Source organism: Anomalospiza imberbis, chromosome 21, assembly GCF_031753505.1.
Source record: "Anomalospiza imberbis isolate Cuckoo-Finch-1a 21T00152 chromosome 21, ASM3175350v1, whole genome shotgun sequence".
Classification (NCBI taxonomy): Eukaryota; Metazoa; Chordata; class Aves; order Passeriformes; family Viduidae; genus Anomalospiza; species Anomalospiza imberbis.
The window spans coordinates 2,699,827-2,714,948 of record NC_089701.1 but is presented as its reverse complement, the minus strand read 5'-3'; the positions used below and the strand labels follow the sequence as shown (position 1 = coordinate 2,714,948).

The 15,122-nt window shown below is 59.9% G+C and overlaps 1 protein-coding gene across 2 annotated transcripts in view; it reads left to right on the top strand.

The window, feature by feature from the left end:
* NOTCH1 (notch receptor 1) overlaps positions 1-15,122 on the top strand; it is a 41,070-nt gene that overhangs the window by 18,354 nt on the left and 7,594 nt on the right. Inside the window, exons 4-25 of one of the 2 annotated variants that reach the window (XM_068211088.1) lie at positions 178-516; positions 3,490-3,612; positions 3,761-3,994; positions 4,111-4,266; positions 4,355-4,540; positions 4,937-5,050; positions 5,700-5,813; positions 6,794-7,027; positions 7,372-7,482; positions 8,134-8,326; positions 8,561-8,706; positions 9,256-9,369; positions 10,278-10,397; positions 10,650-10,802; positions 11,216-11,444; positions 11,567-11,768; positions 11,880-12,033; positions 12,279-12,463; positions 12,649-12,781; positions 13,225-13,344; positions 13,455-13,567; positions 14,017-14,588. In XM_068211088.1, coding sequence (XP_068067189.1) covers positions 178-516; positions 3,490-3,612; positions 3,761-3,994; positions 4,111-4,266; positions 4,355-4,540; positions 4,937-5,050; positions 5,700-5,813; positions 6,794-7,027; positions 7,372-7,482; positions 8,134-8,326; positions 8,561-8,706; positions 9,256-9,369; positions 10,278-10,397; positions 10,650-10,802; positions 11,216-11,444; positions 11,567-11,768; positions 11,880-12,033; positions 12,279-12,463; positions 12,649-12,781; positions 13,225-13,344; positions 13,455-13,567; positions 14,017-14,588 — 4,045 coding nt within the window. Of the gene's footprint in view, positions 1-177; positions 517-3,489; positions 3,613-3,760; positions 3,995-4,110; positions 4,267-4,354; positions 4,541-4,936; positions 5,051-5,699; positions 5,814-6,793; positions 7,028-7,371; positions 7,483-8,133; positions 8,327-8,560; positions 8,707-9,255; positions 9,370-10,277; positions 10,398-10,649; positions 10,803-11,215; positions 11,445-11,566; positions 11,769-11,879; positions 12,034-12,278; positions 12,464-12,648; positions 12,782-13,086; positions 13,345-13,454; positions 13,568-14,016; positions 14,589-15,122 lie in introns of both variants that reach the window. The other variant, XM_068211087.1, reaches the window with a different exon arrangement.

Here is a 15,122-nt window from a genome sequence, read left to right as displayed (position 1 = left end):
GGTCGCAGCTGAGGGAATTGTGAGCCTGCTGCACAGTGGGGGTTTGAGGCGGGGGGGATCAGGTACAGCCAGTCCCAGATCCAGGTCTGCACCGCGGTCTGGATCACTCCCCGCCTCGCTGCCACCAAGAGCTGAGCTGCTGTTTGCATCCTCACCCTCCCTCCCTGCCCTCCCCAGGCAAAACCTGCCAGCAGGCCGACCCCTGTGCCTCCAACCCCTGTGCCAACGGGGGCCAGTGCGTGCCCTTCGAAGCCCACTACATCTGCCGCTGCACCGCCGGCTTCCACGGCGCCAACTGCAAGCAGGACGTCAACGAGTGCAACATCTCCCCGCCCGTCTGCAAGAACGGGGGCAGCTGCACCAACGAGGTGGGCACCTACCAGTGCTCCTGCAAGCCGGCCTACACCGGGCAGAACTGCGAGCACCTCTACGTGCCCTGCAACCCCTCGCCCTGCCAGAACGGGGGCACCTGCCGCCAGATCGGGGACACCACCTACGACTGCACCTGCCTGCCAGGTAGGGAGGGGAAGGCATGGGCAGCACCTTAGTCCACCCTAAATGAGAAGTGCCTGAATTTCCCGCAGGTTGTGACTCTGGGAGGGGCAAAACCCTCTGGCTGTGGGCTGGTTGTGCCGTGTGTTTTAGGGAAGATGTCGGGCAGCGATGCCTGAGGAGGAGAGTTCATCTGGGGGCTTTATATACTTTGTGTTTCACCAAAATAGCTCTTCCAAAACAACTGTTTGAGCAGAGGCCCCTGTGCGGATGCTCATATTCCAGAATAAGAGTGCCTTTTTCCGCTTTAGCTTAATCCACTTCCAGAGTGGAATAATTAGCCCGGAATAGCTATTTTGGAAAGTTTCCGAGTGCTAATGGAGCTGGGGAAGGAAGACCCTCTCTGTGCTCGCTGCTGCTCCCTCCGGCAAACCCTGGAGCAGGCCAGCAGGATTGCAGCCTCTGGCATGGAGAGCTCCTGTGGAGGAGCCTGGTGGCCACTGTCCTGGGAACTCAGCACCCTGGAAGGGATCTTGGCACCCTGGAAAGAAGCTTGGCACCCTGCAAACCCTAGAGAAGAACAGCAGCTGTGAAAGGCCTCCCTGACCCCAGCAAGCCCTTTCACTTCTGCCTTCAGACAGTGGGTCTGCAGTGCAGTAAGGGCAGGGAGCAGAAGGGACTGAGCTGCTCCACGCTCCACCTGTCCCTGGGTCAGCTGGAGAAATGAAACTGGAGTTTCAGCCCAGAGCCACGCTCAGACCGGGTTGTATTTCCTGGGATGAGTGCTGTCCTCAGCCGAGCCAGCCGCACTGGCCAGCTGTGGCAGATGTGGAGGGGATGCACCCGCCCTGTCCCTGGGAAGGAAGCTGTGGGCAGCACAGCGCTGCCTGAGGAGTCTCTAGTGGGGTTGGTTTGATCCTCGGGTCACCCATAGCCCAGCCGTGGCCAGAGCAGGATGAGGGTTGGGTGGCTTCTCTGCTCTGCACCCTGGGCAGGGCTGGGCATTGCCATGGGGAGCTCCAGCCTCTCTCCCTGTAGCTCCTGCCCCATCTCTGCTGGGGACGTGGCATCAAGGTGGGGATGGGGTCCCCCAGATGGCACAGACACCCACACCCTGCTGGCAGCCCAGCCTGGGTTAGGGAAGGTAAGTGATCCCTGTGAGCTGTGTGGGGATCTGGTCTCGATGTCTGACACGGGTTCAGAGGTTCCATCCCCTTCCCAAAGCTTTTGGCTGCAGTGCCTCAGGAATGTCATTAACCATCCAGAACAGACAGGGCCCTGCAGGATCTCCTGCCTCACCCCCACCACAGCTCACCCAGGCTGGAGCAAAGCTCCTGTCCTTAGGGACAGGGATGTGTGGGGCTGACTGGGCGAGCAGTGCCAGGAAGGAAGCCTTTCCTTCCAGGATGAGCTCCCGGGGGCGATGCTCCTTTGGAGCAGCTCCGAGCCCTGTCCCGCAGGGATGGGCAGGTGGAGGTGGCAGGAGGAGCTGTGCTGGCCCTGCCCTGCCGTTCTGCTGACGGGGCACTTTCACTGAGCGTCGGGCACGGCGGGTGAGGCACAGCCTGGGGGAGAGCCCTGCTCCCAGCAGGATCGGCGCTGTCACACCCAGCTGCGGCTCCATGGGCCGCTTCCAGGAGATTTGCATCCTGCAGGAGCTGCTTCACCTCCCGTGGGGTGGCACAGCCCCTGCTCCAGGGAACAGGGGGTCCCTCAGCACCTCCTGCATCGCACACAATGCAGGAGCTGCCCGGCAGCAGAGGCAGAGGGACGGGGGGCTGTTCCTCATGATAAGGGGGTGATTGATATGCTGGTATGTGGCACAGCAAACGTGGAACAATGTCCCCTTTTCATTCCTGGAAGAGGCCTGGCTGTACCGGGTTTCTTCAAGTTAAACTAATCTTGGCTGTTTTATCGTGCCATCGCTGCAGAATGTAACCCTGAGTTTAAAGTAATTGCCGTACTAATTACTCATTTGGATGCTTCAAAATGAGTTAATCCTGGTATCTAGGACATTGCAAGTTATGGCTGTTCAGGCTCAGCCCCTCTGCTTAAAAATGAGGTGCAAATCAATGTTATCTGCTCAGGACTACTACCAGCAATCATAAAAAGCTGTGGCTGCTCCCCATGTGATGGAGATAGGAAAACGTGGACAGAGTGAGGGGAAAGCTCTCAGCTGGGCCAGGGTCTGGGGTCCCACAGAGGATGAGTCTGGGCACCTGGTTCTTACCTGTGGAGGTGACCTTTTTTGGTGCCTGGCTGGGGAGCAGCCTGGTCTGGACCTGCAGAATGCCCTGGGGAGTTTGAGGGAGCTGCAGATGGACACTGGCACTGTGGGCTGGCATTGCCATCCCAAACCCCAAGCAGTTGGGTCAAGAGCTTTGAGGGGCGTACAGTAAATGCAGCTTTTAACACAAATGTCAGAGGTGGCTTGGCAGATGTCCTGAGGAGGGCCTGGCTGCTGTGCTCCTGCTGGAGAGGCCGGGGATGGCAGAGTTTCCATGCTATCAGCTGGAGGTGATAACAAACCCAAGCAGGAGGTGGGCTGGGATGAGCCCAGCGCCGTGTGGGATTGTGGCTCGCCCTGGCAGGGACTTGGATGCCCCTCAGGGGCAAGCACTGCTGCTGAGGCTCTTTACAAGTGAAATTAAACACCGGTGATTCAGCACTGGGTGCCACAAGCCTTCGTGGGAGCAGCCCTGCTTCGTTCTGGCTTGTGTGGAGTCAGAGCCTCCAGTGCTCGGGGCAAGCAGCTCCAGGGCTGGAGGCTCTGGCAGCAGGGGCACCCTGCCCTGTGCAGAGGAAGCTGCTGCCTGCCAGGCCCCAGCAGAGGCGGAATGGGGATGAAGATAAGCCAGGCAGCTGCTTCAAAGCCACCTGGCACACGCTCAGCACCCGATAATGAACAACCTGCTGGAGGTGGGGGGTGGCGAGGGGCACGGTGGTGACACAGCCGGTGGGTGAGTTGGCATCATGGCAGGTGTCTCTTCTGCACAGGGTTCACGGGTCAGAACTGTGAGGAGAACATCAACGACTGTCCGGGCAACAACTGCAAGAATGGGGGCACCTGCGTGGACGGCGTCAACACCTACAACTGCCAGTGCCCACCTGAGTGGACAGGTAGTGCCAGGAATGATGGTGGCACAGGGCTGGGCTGTGAGGACGGGTCCTGCCCAGGGGGTGATGGGCACAGTGTGGGCAGAGCTGTTCTGCTTCACATCGGGAGCGGTCGGTGCCAGCTTCATGCAGGTGCCCTGTCCCCTGGCAGGTCAGTACTGCACTGAGGATGTGGACGAGTGCCAGCTGATGCCCAACGCCTGCCAGAACGGTGGCACCTGCCACAACAACCACGGCGGCTACAACTGTGTCTGTGTCAACGGCTGGACGGGCGAGGACTGCAGCGAGAACATCGATGACTGCGCCATGGCCGCCTGCTTCCACGGGGCCACCTGCCACGACCGGGTGGCCTCCTTCTACTGCGAGTGCCCCCACGGCCGCACAGGTGAGGCCCTGTCCCACCTTGTCCCCTGCCCTGCATGTCCCCTGGCTCCTTGGTGCAGTTTTTGGTTCGCAATGACTCGTGTGCCCGTCATCCTTGACGTGCCTTTGGCTGCCCAGGTTTGCTGTGCCACCTGGACGACGCCTGCATCAGCAACCCCTGTAACGAGGGCTCCAACTGCGACACCAACCCCGTCAATGGCAAAGCCATCTGCACGTGTCCTTCGGGGTACATGGGGCCGGCCTGCAACCAGGACGTGGACGAGTGCTCGCTGGGTGAGCTCACATGGGTGACAGCAGCACGGCTGGGAGGGCTCTGGCAAAGCCAGGAGCGAGTCCTGAGAGCTGTGCTTGTGTTTTACAGGAGCCAACCCATGTGAGCACGCAGGAAAGTGCATCAACACTCAAGGGTCCTTCCAGTGCCAGTGTCTGCAGGGCTACTCAGGCCCTCGCTGTGAGATTGATGTCAATGAGTGCCTCTCCAACCCCTGCCAGAATGATGCCACCTGCCTGGACCAGATCGGGGAGTTCCAGTGCATCTGCATGCCCGGTGCGTGGGCAGCCCTGTGGACTCAGCCTTGGTGCTGGGGGTGGGCAGTGGGAGGGCAGCTTCAGCTCGGTGCAGGGTTGGGTCAGCAGCTCCTCTGTGCCTGGGGACAGCACCAAAAAGAAGGAGCTCGGTAAAGGCTGTGTGGTGTGGGGACAAGAAGTGAGATTAGGGCACCGTCAGCCCTATACTGAACTCCTCTTGCCAACCTTGGCTTGGACTGAACCAAAACCTGTTGATCCAAGGAGCAGCTTGTGCATCAAATCCCACCACGTGTAGAACAGCTCCCGAGCTGCCTTTGAAAGATGGGGGGTCCAGGTGTGCCCAGGTGTAACGTACCTGATGTGGGGTTGTGCCAGCCCTGTGCCATGGTGCTGACCATGCTGGGTCTCTCGGCAGGGTACGAGGGGGTTTACTGCGAGATCAACACAGACGAGTGTGCCAGCAGCCCCTGCCTGCACAACGGCAACTGCCTGGACAAGATCAACGAGTTCCACTGCGAGTGCCCCACTGGTACGTGGCTCCCCTCCCACTGCCAGCAGCCATCCCTCTGTCAGTGTTGTGGAAACAAAGCCAGGATGCATCCCGGCTCCAGCCAAGAATGGGTTCCTTAAATTTCATAGCCCTCCGAAATGGGGAGAGTGTAGCGAGCGCCTCTTGGTGCTTTGGAGGGGGCTTCTCCAATTGCCATGAGGGGCTGAGCCCCGTGCAGGCCATGCTGCTCCAGCTCCCGCCCATGGGAGAGGGGAAGGAGGATTAAACCCCACGGCTTTGCACTTGAAAAGGCCCCTCTTTGGGAAGGAGGGCTGGGGGCTGGGGGGGGCCGCACCAGCGGCTTTGAATGCGGTGTCAAAGTCACGGGGTGGAGCAGAGAATGGGGAGACGGTTAATCTGTGAAAGGAGGTTTTGAAGTTCAGAGACTTTGCTCCTCTAGAGATGTAAATAAGATGCTCTCAATGGTGGGTCGCAGCCCCGCATTCAGGGCCCCCAGCAGCCGTCCCCATGGAAACCCAGCGCCCCAGCCGGGATGCGGGGGGCCGGCGGGAGCGGGGCGGGGGGAGCCCAGCGGGAGCTGCCCGGCGGCAGGGAGGGGAGCCTGGCAGGGAGGGGAGCCTGGCGGGTCCGGCCGTGCGCAGGGACATGACTTCTCCCTCCGTTCCAGGCTTCAACGGGCACCTGTGCCAGTTTGACATCGACGAGTGTGCCAGCACCCCCTGCAAGAACGGTGCCAAGTGCGTGGATGGCCCCAACACCTACAGCTGCGAGTGCACTGAAGGTGAGGGCATCCTGAGGGGCTGCAGGTGTCCTGCCCAGTGATATGCTGTGAAACCACATTGACAAATCATTTAATGCCCACCTCTGCAAGCACCTGCTGTGGCAGGTGTCCCCAAACTGCCCATCAATGAGGTTGGTCCCTGCTGATGTGACTCCTGTGGGGCAGGATGTCCCTCTCCCTGGTGTTGGCGGAACAAGTCGAGCTCTGGAGCCTGCTGGCCCTGGAGCCAGGTGTATGGAGCCTGGCAGTCCTTAGGTGTGGCCCCGCAGCAGCCGTCCCACCGTGCTCCTGCCCGCCGGGGCGGCAGCGAGGGGGAAGGCAGGAAGGAAGGAATAAAGCTGCCTCTATGGGGACGCAAGGTGCAGGGCTGCGGGGGCTCGCCGACCGAAACCCAAGGAGCAGTTGCACAAAATGATGACTTGAGCCCTGGTGGCAAACAGTGGCTCTTTTGTGGAGCAGCTCCCGCCAGAAATCTTCCAGCTGAATGGCCTCTAATTAGTGTCTTGCTAATGCCAAGCCCCGATGAAAAGCTGCTATGTGGGCTTGGCGGGGTCTAGTCAAAGCTGTACTTTGTCCTCGGCTCTCCACCCCCAAACCCGGCGGGGAGGGAGCTGGCCAGGAGAATAGGAGCTGCCGGGGGGGTTATTATTCGGGGGTGCTTGCGGCCGGCCCCCACCCCGTGCGCTCCGGGACGAGCCGCGGGCGAGCGCGGGGCCCCACTCCGCAGCCGAGGCCGCTTTAATGCAGGTCATTGTGCACCCCGGGACAAAGCCCCTGGGCTGGGGTGTGACCAGCCCCTCCACCAGCACATCGGGGTGCTCCCTGCCTGCACCCCGCTCCTGGGGGTCCCAGAGCTCAGGGTGGGACAGGTAAAGCCAGCCCGGTGCACTGCCTCACAGCTGGAGAGGGTGGGAAGGAGTGTCCCCCATCCCCACCCCATGTCCCCCATCCTCACCCTGTGTCTCTCCTGCTGGTGGCAGGTTTCACAGGTGCTCACTGCGAGATCGACATCGATGAGTGTGACCCTGACCCGTGCCACTACGGGACCTGCAAGGACAGCATCGCCTCCTTCACCTGCCTCTGCCAGCCCGGCTACACGGGCCACCGCTGTGACATCAACATCAATGAGTGCCAGAGCCAGCCCTGCAAAAATGGGGGCACCTGCCAGGACAGGAACAACGCCTACAACTGCATCTGCCTCAAAGGGACCACAGGTGAGCAGGAGGGGCTCCACATGGGTCGGCAGTGCCGGTGCAGCATCCCGCTCCCATCCTCTTCCTGGGCCAGGTTGGCCCTGGGCCACCACCAGAAGCCGCCCTGGTGCTGGGGCCAGCCTGGGGCATCCCGGGTGAGGGCGAGTTCTCCCAGTTTGGTGCCCAGCTCAGGCAGGAACCACGCCCCAGCCGAGAGCTGCCCATGGCGGAGGCGCTTTGTTGTGGGGCGGTGGTGGCAGTTGGTGCCAGCGCGGTTCATTTTACTGCTTTGACGGGTCTGGGGACCTCCTAATGACACTCTTCTCCTCTTGGGGACCCCCTAACAACCCCTCTCTCCTCCCCAGGCCCCAACTGCGAGATCAACCTGGATGATTGTGCCAGCAACCCCTGCGACTACGGCAAGTGCATTGACAAGATCAATGGCTACGAGTGCACCTGCGAGCCGGGGTACACAGGTGAGAGCAGGGCCTCACACCCTGGGGACTTGCAGCTGCTGGTGCCTCACAAAACCAGGACAAGGGTGCAATAAGGAGGGGGGATGCTGCCATCCTGCTTGTAGGAGGTTTTACACCCTCCAGCGCTCTTGCTTGTTCAGGAGGGTGACCCCGGCTCAGTCCGAAATCAAAGGGGTGTCTGGTGCTGCGAATTCGACTCCTGCTGCGCCCACTCCCATGGGTATCAGGTTGCTGCCTTGTCCAACTGGTTTGTTTGATGGCTGCTGGAAATGGTGGAGGGCTTTGATGGGAGCAGCCCCCACCGCTCCCCGCTCGCGCGGCCCCTTGTCCTCGGGCCCGCCGGGAGCTGAAATAAAGCCTGGCTTTGTCGGCCGTGGCAGGTAGGGTTACAGGCTGAAACCTCCTCCCTTCGGTGTTCCCTCCTGGACCAAAGCAGCCCAGGGCACGGCCTCTTCCCAGTCCCATTTAATGAAGGCAGGCAGGCGATGCAGGGCGTGAAGTCACCCTGCCTGCAGGGCAGCCCACTCCTCTGCAGCCAGCCTAGTGTGTCCTGAGATCCCAGCCTCCAGCAGACATTCCCTGGTGGGTGCACTCCCCACGCCGTGCCGTTCGTGCTCATGGGGTAACTGTTCCTCGCTCCCCCTTTGCCAGGGCGCATGTGCAACATCAACATCGACGAGTGTGCCAGCAACCCCTGCCACAACGGGGGCACGTGCAAGGATGGCATCAACGGCTTCACCTGCCTCTGCCCCGAGGGCTTCCACGACCCCAAGTGCCTGTCCGAAGTGAACGAGTGCAACAGCAACCCCTGCATCCACGGGAAATGCCACGATGGATTGAATGGGTAGGCTGGAGGGTGCAGGGGCTGCTGGGGGGCTGCAGGGACCAAAGGGTCCCCAACAAAGTCAGGGTTAGAGGAGGGCGAGCGTCTGTCTCCTGAGTTGGTGCTTGTCCATGCTCTGAGCCAGTGCCATGGGACGTTTCCCTGAAGGGACAGGATTTGCTGGATAAATGATGGCTGGTGCAGCCTAGAGAGCTGGAATGGACCAGCTCTTTATGCCCCAATTTTCCCCCAAAGCTACAAGTGTGACTGTGACCCTGGCTGGAGTGGGACAAACTGTGACATTAACAACAACGAGTGTGAATCCAATCCCTGCATGAATGGTGGCACCTGCAAGGACATGACCAGTGGCTACATCTGCACCTGCAGGGAGGGCTTCAGCGGTAAGTGGGGGTTTAGATTGGATATTCTGAAAAATTTCTTCCTGGAAATGGTGGTCAGGCACTGGAACAAGCTGCCCAGGGGAGTGGTGGAGTCACCATGATTGGAAGTGTTCAAAAGGGACGTGGAACATAGTGATGCTGGGTTAATGGCTGGACTTGATGATCTTAGAGGCCTTTTCCAGCATTAACAAGTCTGTGATTCCATGATTCTAAGGGTGCAGCCAGGGATGCTGCCATGTTCCCCTCACGCTGAGGCCTGGGTGGAAGCTGTGGGTGGGTGCTCCATGATGCTTCATGATGCCTTCATGAGGTGGGTGCTCCATGAGGCTTCATTTTGGGGAGTGGAGCCCCAGGTGTGGCTGGGAGCTGTGGCAGTGCAGCCCTCCTGGACACCTTCAGCAGAGTTCAGGGCTGGAGCTGAGCACAGGAGGCTTTCCCAGGGCAATGGGTGTGCTGTTGTCATTGCCGCCGTGTCCCCACTGTACCCTCAGCCCCCTGCCACCAGCACACCTCCGTCACAGCCACTTCTGTCTGTTTTTCCTAACACAGGCCCCAACTGCCAGACCAATATCAACGAATGTGCTTCCAACCCCTGCCTGAACCAGGGCACGTGCATTGATGATGTTGCTGGCTACACCTGCAACTGCCTCCTGCCCTACACAGGTGAGGGGAGCACCCTGTGCCCCACCACAGCTCTGTGGAGTTTCTGCTTCTCGTGTGACACCAGACTGGTCCCAGCACATGCAGTGAGCTGGCACTGAGCATGAAGGCTTCCCTCGTTCTGCCCTGCCTAGGGGCTGCCCACAGCCTCGGCTCCACCTCTCCACGGCGCAGCTGGAGGAAATTTGCAGGAGCTTTGGGAAGCTGCCAGCCGCAGCTTCCTCCCTTCCTCCTCTTCCTCCTCCCCCTGGAGGGCAGCAGGGTGGTGGCTCGGGGGCAGCAGCAACCCCACTGACACCCCAGCGTTCCCCAGCCGTGCTGGAAGAGGCGATCCGAGGCCGAGGGGCCGGGGGATTCTGCTGAGCCAATTCCTGTTTGCCGGCCCTGCGCTTCCGCTCGCGCAGCCCAGCACAATTGTAGGAAGCCATGAGCTGTTTCCTGCCCTCACCAGTGGCCATAGAAACCCCTGGGGGGACGGGGACTGGGCAGGCGGGGAGTGGGAAGGCTCTGGAAAATAGCAAAGGCCAGTTCAGGAGATATTGGCTGACAGGGAAGATAAGGGTTCGGAGGGAACGTGTCCCTTGGCTGGACGTAAACAGGAAAAGCAGCGGAGAGGGAAGGGGGGAGGGAGTGCAAGGGGGGAAAGACACCCTGAGCAGCACTTCCCTGCCAAAGGAAGTGTGCAGTGCTGTCATGCAGCCCAGGTAGCCAGGGCTTAAAAGTTTGTGGGGGTTCGGGGTCACAGGTGACCCAGAATGGAGGAGACAGCCCCAACTGGGCTGCCCTGGGGTGCTGGGGAGGTCCAGAGCCTTCCCCAGACTGGCAGCAGCCCAGGGCAGGGGACAGGGATAGCAGGGTCTTGGGCCACCTGTCCTTTTGGAGGGTGTCAGCGGGTGTTTGTGCCTGTGCAGGAGCCACCTGTGAGGATGTGCTGGCCCCCTGTGCTGGCAGCCCCTGCAAGAACGGTGGCGAGTGCCAGGAGTCAGAGGACTACAAGAGCTTCTCCTGCAGTTGCCCTCCTGGCTGGCAAGGTATGGACATGGCCCTTTTGAGGGTTAGAACCCCCCGCTCCCCTCAGGGAGGGAAAGGCACAGGGGAGGAAGCCAGGCCTTGGGGAGTGTCCTGACCTGCCCCATGGCTCAGCTGGGCGGATGGGACACAACCATTGCCTGCATCCCTTGCTTTCTGCCCTGGTGTGAGCAGTACCCAGGATGTCATTGTCACCCCTGGGGCTTTCACCAGCACCCCTAGCCCACGCAATCCCTGTCCTGCTGTGTCCCCAGGTCAGACCTGTGAGATTGACATCAATGAGTGTGTGAAGAGCCCCTGCAGGAATGGGGCCACGTGCCAGAACACCAACGGGAGCTACCGCTGCGCCTGCCGGACCGGCTTCTCCGGCCGCAACTGCGACACCGACATCGACGACTGCAAGCCCAGTAAGAGCAGGGGCTGCCCCAGACTGCACCCAGCCCAGCCCTGAGCCTCATCACCTTGCCTGGGGTTGGGATTCTCCTCCCCTTGCATGGACCAGCCCTGGCTGTCACCGCAGCCTGGGCTGTGCTGCGAGCCCTGCTTGGCTTTTGGGCCACCTCAGGCATGTCCCTGTTGAGCTGTGTCAGTCCAAGGCAGGAGGAAGGAGGCTGGGGGACAGTGTGGGTCATGGGTTCTCCTTCTGCCCAGTCTCCTGGAGGGGTTGGTGTGGCTTCTGCCCAGTCCATGAGCTCAGTCCCATTGCTCCACGTGGCCAAGGAACGTGTATGGGGACAGTGCCGCGGGGCAGCTCCCGGGCTGGGCTGCTGCTCCACAGCTGGACCCATCACATCTTCACGTGCACATCCCTCCTCTCCAGATCCGTGCCACAATGGTGGCTCCTGCTCCGATGGCATTGGCACGTTCTTCTGCGAGTGCCTGGCTGGCTTCCGTGGGCCCAAGTGCGAGGAGGACATCAACGAGTGCGCCAGCAACCCCTGCAAGAACGGGGCCAACTGCACCGACTGCGTCAACAGCTACACCTGCACCTGCCCCTCCGGCTTCAGCGGCATCCACTGCGAGAACAACACCCCTGACTGCACAGAGAGGTACAGTCCTGCCACCGGGGACGAGGGGCTGAGGTCCCCATAGCCCTGGGTTGGTGTCTGGGGCCTTTGGCGTGGGGCACGACCGGCGCTGACTCACTGGGGTGCGATGTCTGTGTCCCCAGCTCCTGCTTCAACGGTGGCACATGCGTGGATGGCATCAACACCTTCACCTGTGTCTGCCTGCCCGGCTTCACGGGCAGCTACTGTGAGCACAACATCAACGAGTGTGACTCCAAGCCGTGCCTGAACGGGGGCACGTGTCAGGACAGCTACGGGACGTACAAGTGCACCTGTCCCCAGGGATACACCGGGCTCAACTGCCAGGTACAGAACCTCGGGTGGAAGCTGCTGTGGGGATCTGGGCGTCACTGCAGTCTCCACTCCTGCAGGAGCCCTGCTGGGTCCTCACCCTCATCTCTTGCTCTGCTCCCCCAGAACCTGGTGCGTTGGTGTGACTCCTCACCCTGCAAAAACGGAGGCAAGTGCTGGCAGACCAGCAACCTGTACCACTGCGAGTGCAACAGCGGCTGGACAGGGCTCTACTGCGATGTCCCCAGCGTGTCCTGCGAGGTGGCTGCTAAGCAGCAAGGTAAGGCCCTGCCACGTGTACAGGGACAGGCTGGGGTCCCCAGGTGTCCCCTGTGCTGGGCACTGAGCAGGGATGTGGCCAGTTCTCTTGGTGGGCATCTTTGGCACAGAGCGATCTCAAGGATTGCTCTAGCAATGCACGCCCAAGGCTGTGATTCCCTGTGGGATGTGTGGCGGCCAGGACGTGGCCCTGTGGTGTGTGGGTGTCACCAAGGTCCCTGCATCTCACTCTGCTCTCCCTGGCAGGTATCGATGTAGCACATCTCTGCAGGAACTCGGGGCTCTGTGTTGACACTGGCAACACTCATTTCTGCCGCTGCCAAGCCGGCTACACCGGCAGCTACTGCGAGGAGCAGGTGGATGAATGCTCCCCCAACCCCTGCCAGAACGGAGCCACCTGCACTGACTACCTGGGAGGCTACTCCTGCGAGGTGGGTGCCTAGGGGGCAGGAATTCCCAGGGAAAAAGCCTCAGTTACTGTTTTTCTGCTGCCCAAGATGCTGCCCTTGCATGATGCCCCTTTACCACGTTGGAGATTCGGGTGCTGGCTATGCTCCTAGAGCCGTGTGAGAATGGAAGGAACCTCTCTGAGAGTTCCCCTCTTTCCTCCTTGCAGTGTGTGGCTGGTTATCATGGAGTTAACTGCTCAGAGGAGATCAATGAGTGCTTGTCCCACCCATGCCAGAATGGAGGAACCTGCATCGATCTCATCAATACCTACAAATGCTCCTGCCCCAGAGGAACTCAAGGTAAATTAATTCCCCAGGCTGGGGCATTAGTGGGTTGAGTGCAGATATCCTTGGATTCTGCTCATTAGCTGCTCGGGCTGGCAGCAGCAAACGCAGCGGGCGAGGTTTGTGTTTGCTTGTGGGCTTAGCCGTCAAGGCCACGCGGCCTTGGCCACGTGGTGCCATGTCCCTCCTGCCTGAGAGGTGGCTCAGGCTGCCACTGACGTGGTCAGGCTCAGCCCCTTGGCAGGGCAGGCTCACACTAGGGAGCAGCGGGCCCCCGATACTGTTTGATGAGCTGTGTGGGTTGTTCCCCCTCTCTCTAGGGGTGCACTGTGAGATCAATGTGGATGACTGCAGCCCTTTCTTTGATCCTGTCACCCTGGGGCCCAAGTGCTTTAACAATGGCAAGTGCAAGGATCGGGTAGGTGGCTACAGCTGCATCTGCCCCCCTGGCTTTGTAGGGGAGCGCTGCGAGGGAGATGTCAACGAGTGCCTGTCCAACCCCTGCGACGCCCGCGGCACCCAGAACTGCGTGCAGCGGGTCAATGACTACAAATGCGAGTGCAGACCTGGCTATGCAGGTGAGCACTGCATCCCCTCTGCTCCCAGGGTCCAGCCTGCAGCCCCCAGCACCCCCCCAGGCATCCCTGCACACCTCTGTCTGCTCCTCACACGCTCCTCTCCCTCGCAGGCCGTCGCTGTGACACCGTGGTGGACGGCTGCAAAGGCAAGCCCTGCAGAAATGGGGGAACCTGTGCTGTTGCCAGCAACACTGGCCGTGGCTTCATCTGCAAGTGCCCCCCGGTAGGTGTCTGCTCCTCTGCAGGAGGAGGGAATGAGTGTGGGCATGAGAGGTGGTCAAGAAGCCAATTTACCCCTGAGGCTTCCCCACCTGGGATGGGCATGAATGGGAGGATGCTTTGCTTTGGGTGCATCCATAAATGTGCACCCTCCACGCTTGCAAGGATGCTGGAATAGAGTTAAGGAGAAGATGGCTCAGGCCTGAAGGTAGAACAGGCACCACACAAAGTGGGACAGACAGATATTTGCAGATATTTGCACCACACAAAGTGAGACAGAGAGATAAGGAGAAGAGCTCCCTTCACTTTGGGGGGATGCTCTAATGGGCTTTACATTCAAGATTACTCTTGCCCATCACCAGCTTTAGAGGGTGAGTTTCAGTTTCCCAGAACACACATGTGTTAATGCTGCTTGTAGTGGTTCTGACTCCCTCCTTGCTGTGCCTTCCCCAGGGATTCGTGGGTGCCACCTGCGAGAACGACTCCCGCACCTGTGGGAACCTGCACTGCCTGAACGGTGGCACCTGCATCTCCATCCACAAGAGCTCCAAGTGCATGTGCACGCCGGCCTTCACGGGCCCCGAGTGCCAGTACCCGGCCAGCAGCCCCTGCACCTCCAACCCCTGCTACAACGGGGGCACCTGCGAGTTCTTCAGCGACGCCGCCCCCTACTACCGCTGCAACTGCCCCGCCAACTTCAACGGCCTCAACTGCCACATCCTCGACTTCGACTTCCAGGGTGGCATCGGGCAGGACATCATCCCCCCCAAGATCGAGGAGAAGTGCGAGATCGCCGTGTGCGCGGGGTACGCCGGCAACAAGATCTGCGACGGGAAATGCAACAACCACGCCTGCGGCTGGGACGGGGGCGACTGCTCCCTCAACTTCAACGACCCCTGGAAGAACTGCTCCCAGTCTCTGCAGTGCTGGAAGTATTTCAACGATGGCAAGTGTGACTCCCAGTGCAATAATGCTGGCTGCCTCTACGATGGGTTTGACTGCCAGAAATACGAGGGGCAGTGCAAGTAAGTGGCTTCTTTAAAACCTTCTTGTTTTGAAGCCCATCAGGGTCACCATCTCTGGTGACCCTCTGGTTGTTCTGATTGTATCTGGTAAAAGTCCTAGACTCAGGCCTGCTGTTCACTCCCAACATTCTGTTCTGCTGCCTGTGGGGCTGCAACTCAAGCAGTCACATCTCCCTGTGGTCCTTCTGAGTTTACATCTACTTGGAAGCTCTCTGGGTTTGACTCACTGCAGATGGCTTCCCTGTCCTTGCTTGTATCACTCCACAGAAGTGAATTCTCCAACTCACAGCAGTAACAGAGTCAGTTTGAAGTCAGGGAGACCCCAGATGGAAGAGCAGCCAGGAAACATGATGATGTTAACATCCAAGCATTTCCCAAACATTGTCTTTGGCAACAGCAGAAACTTAGTCCCAGATTCCTGGACCAACTCTGGTCTTAGTAACTATTCTGTGTCCCCATGCCTTCTCTGAGTCACAGCAATTTGTTCCTTTTTCTTTTATAATTTAACAGCTGCTCTCTCTCACCTGCAGCGGT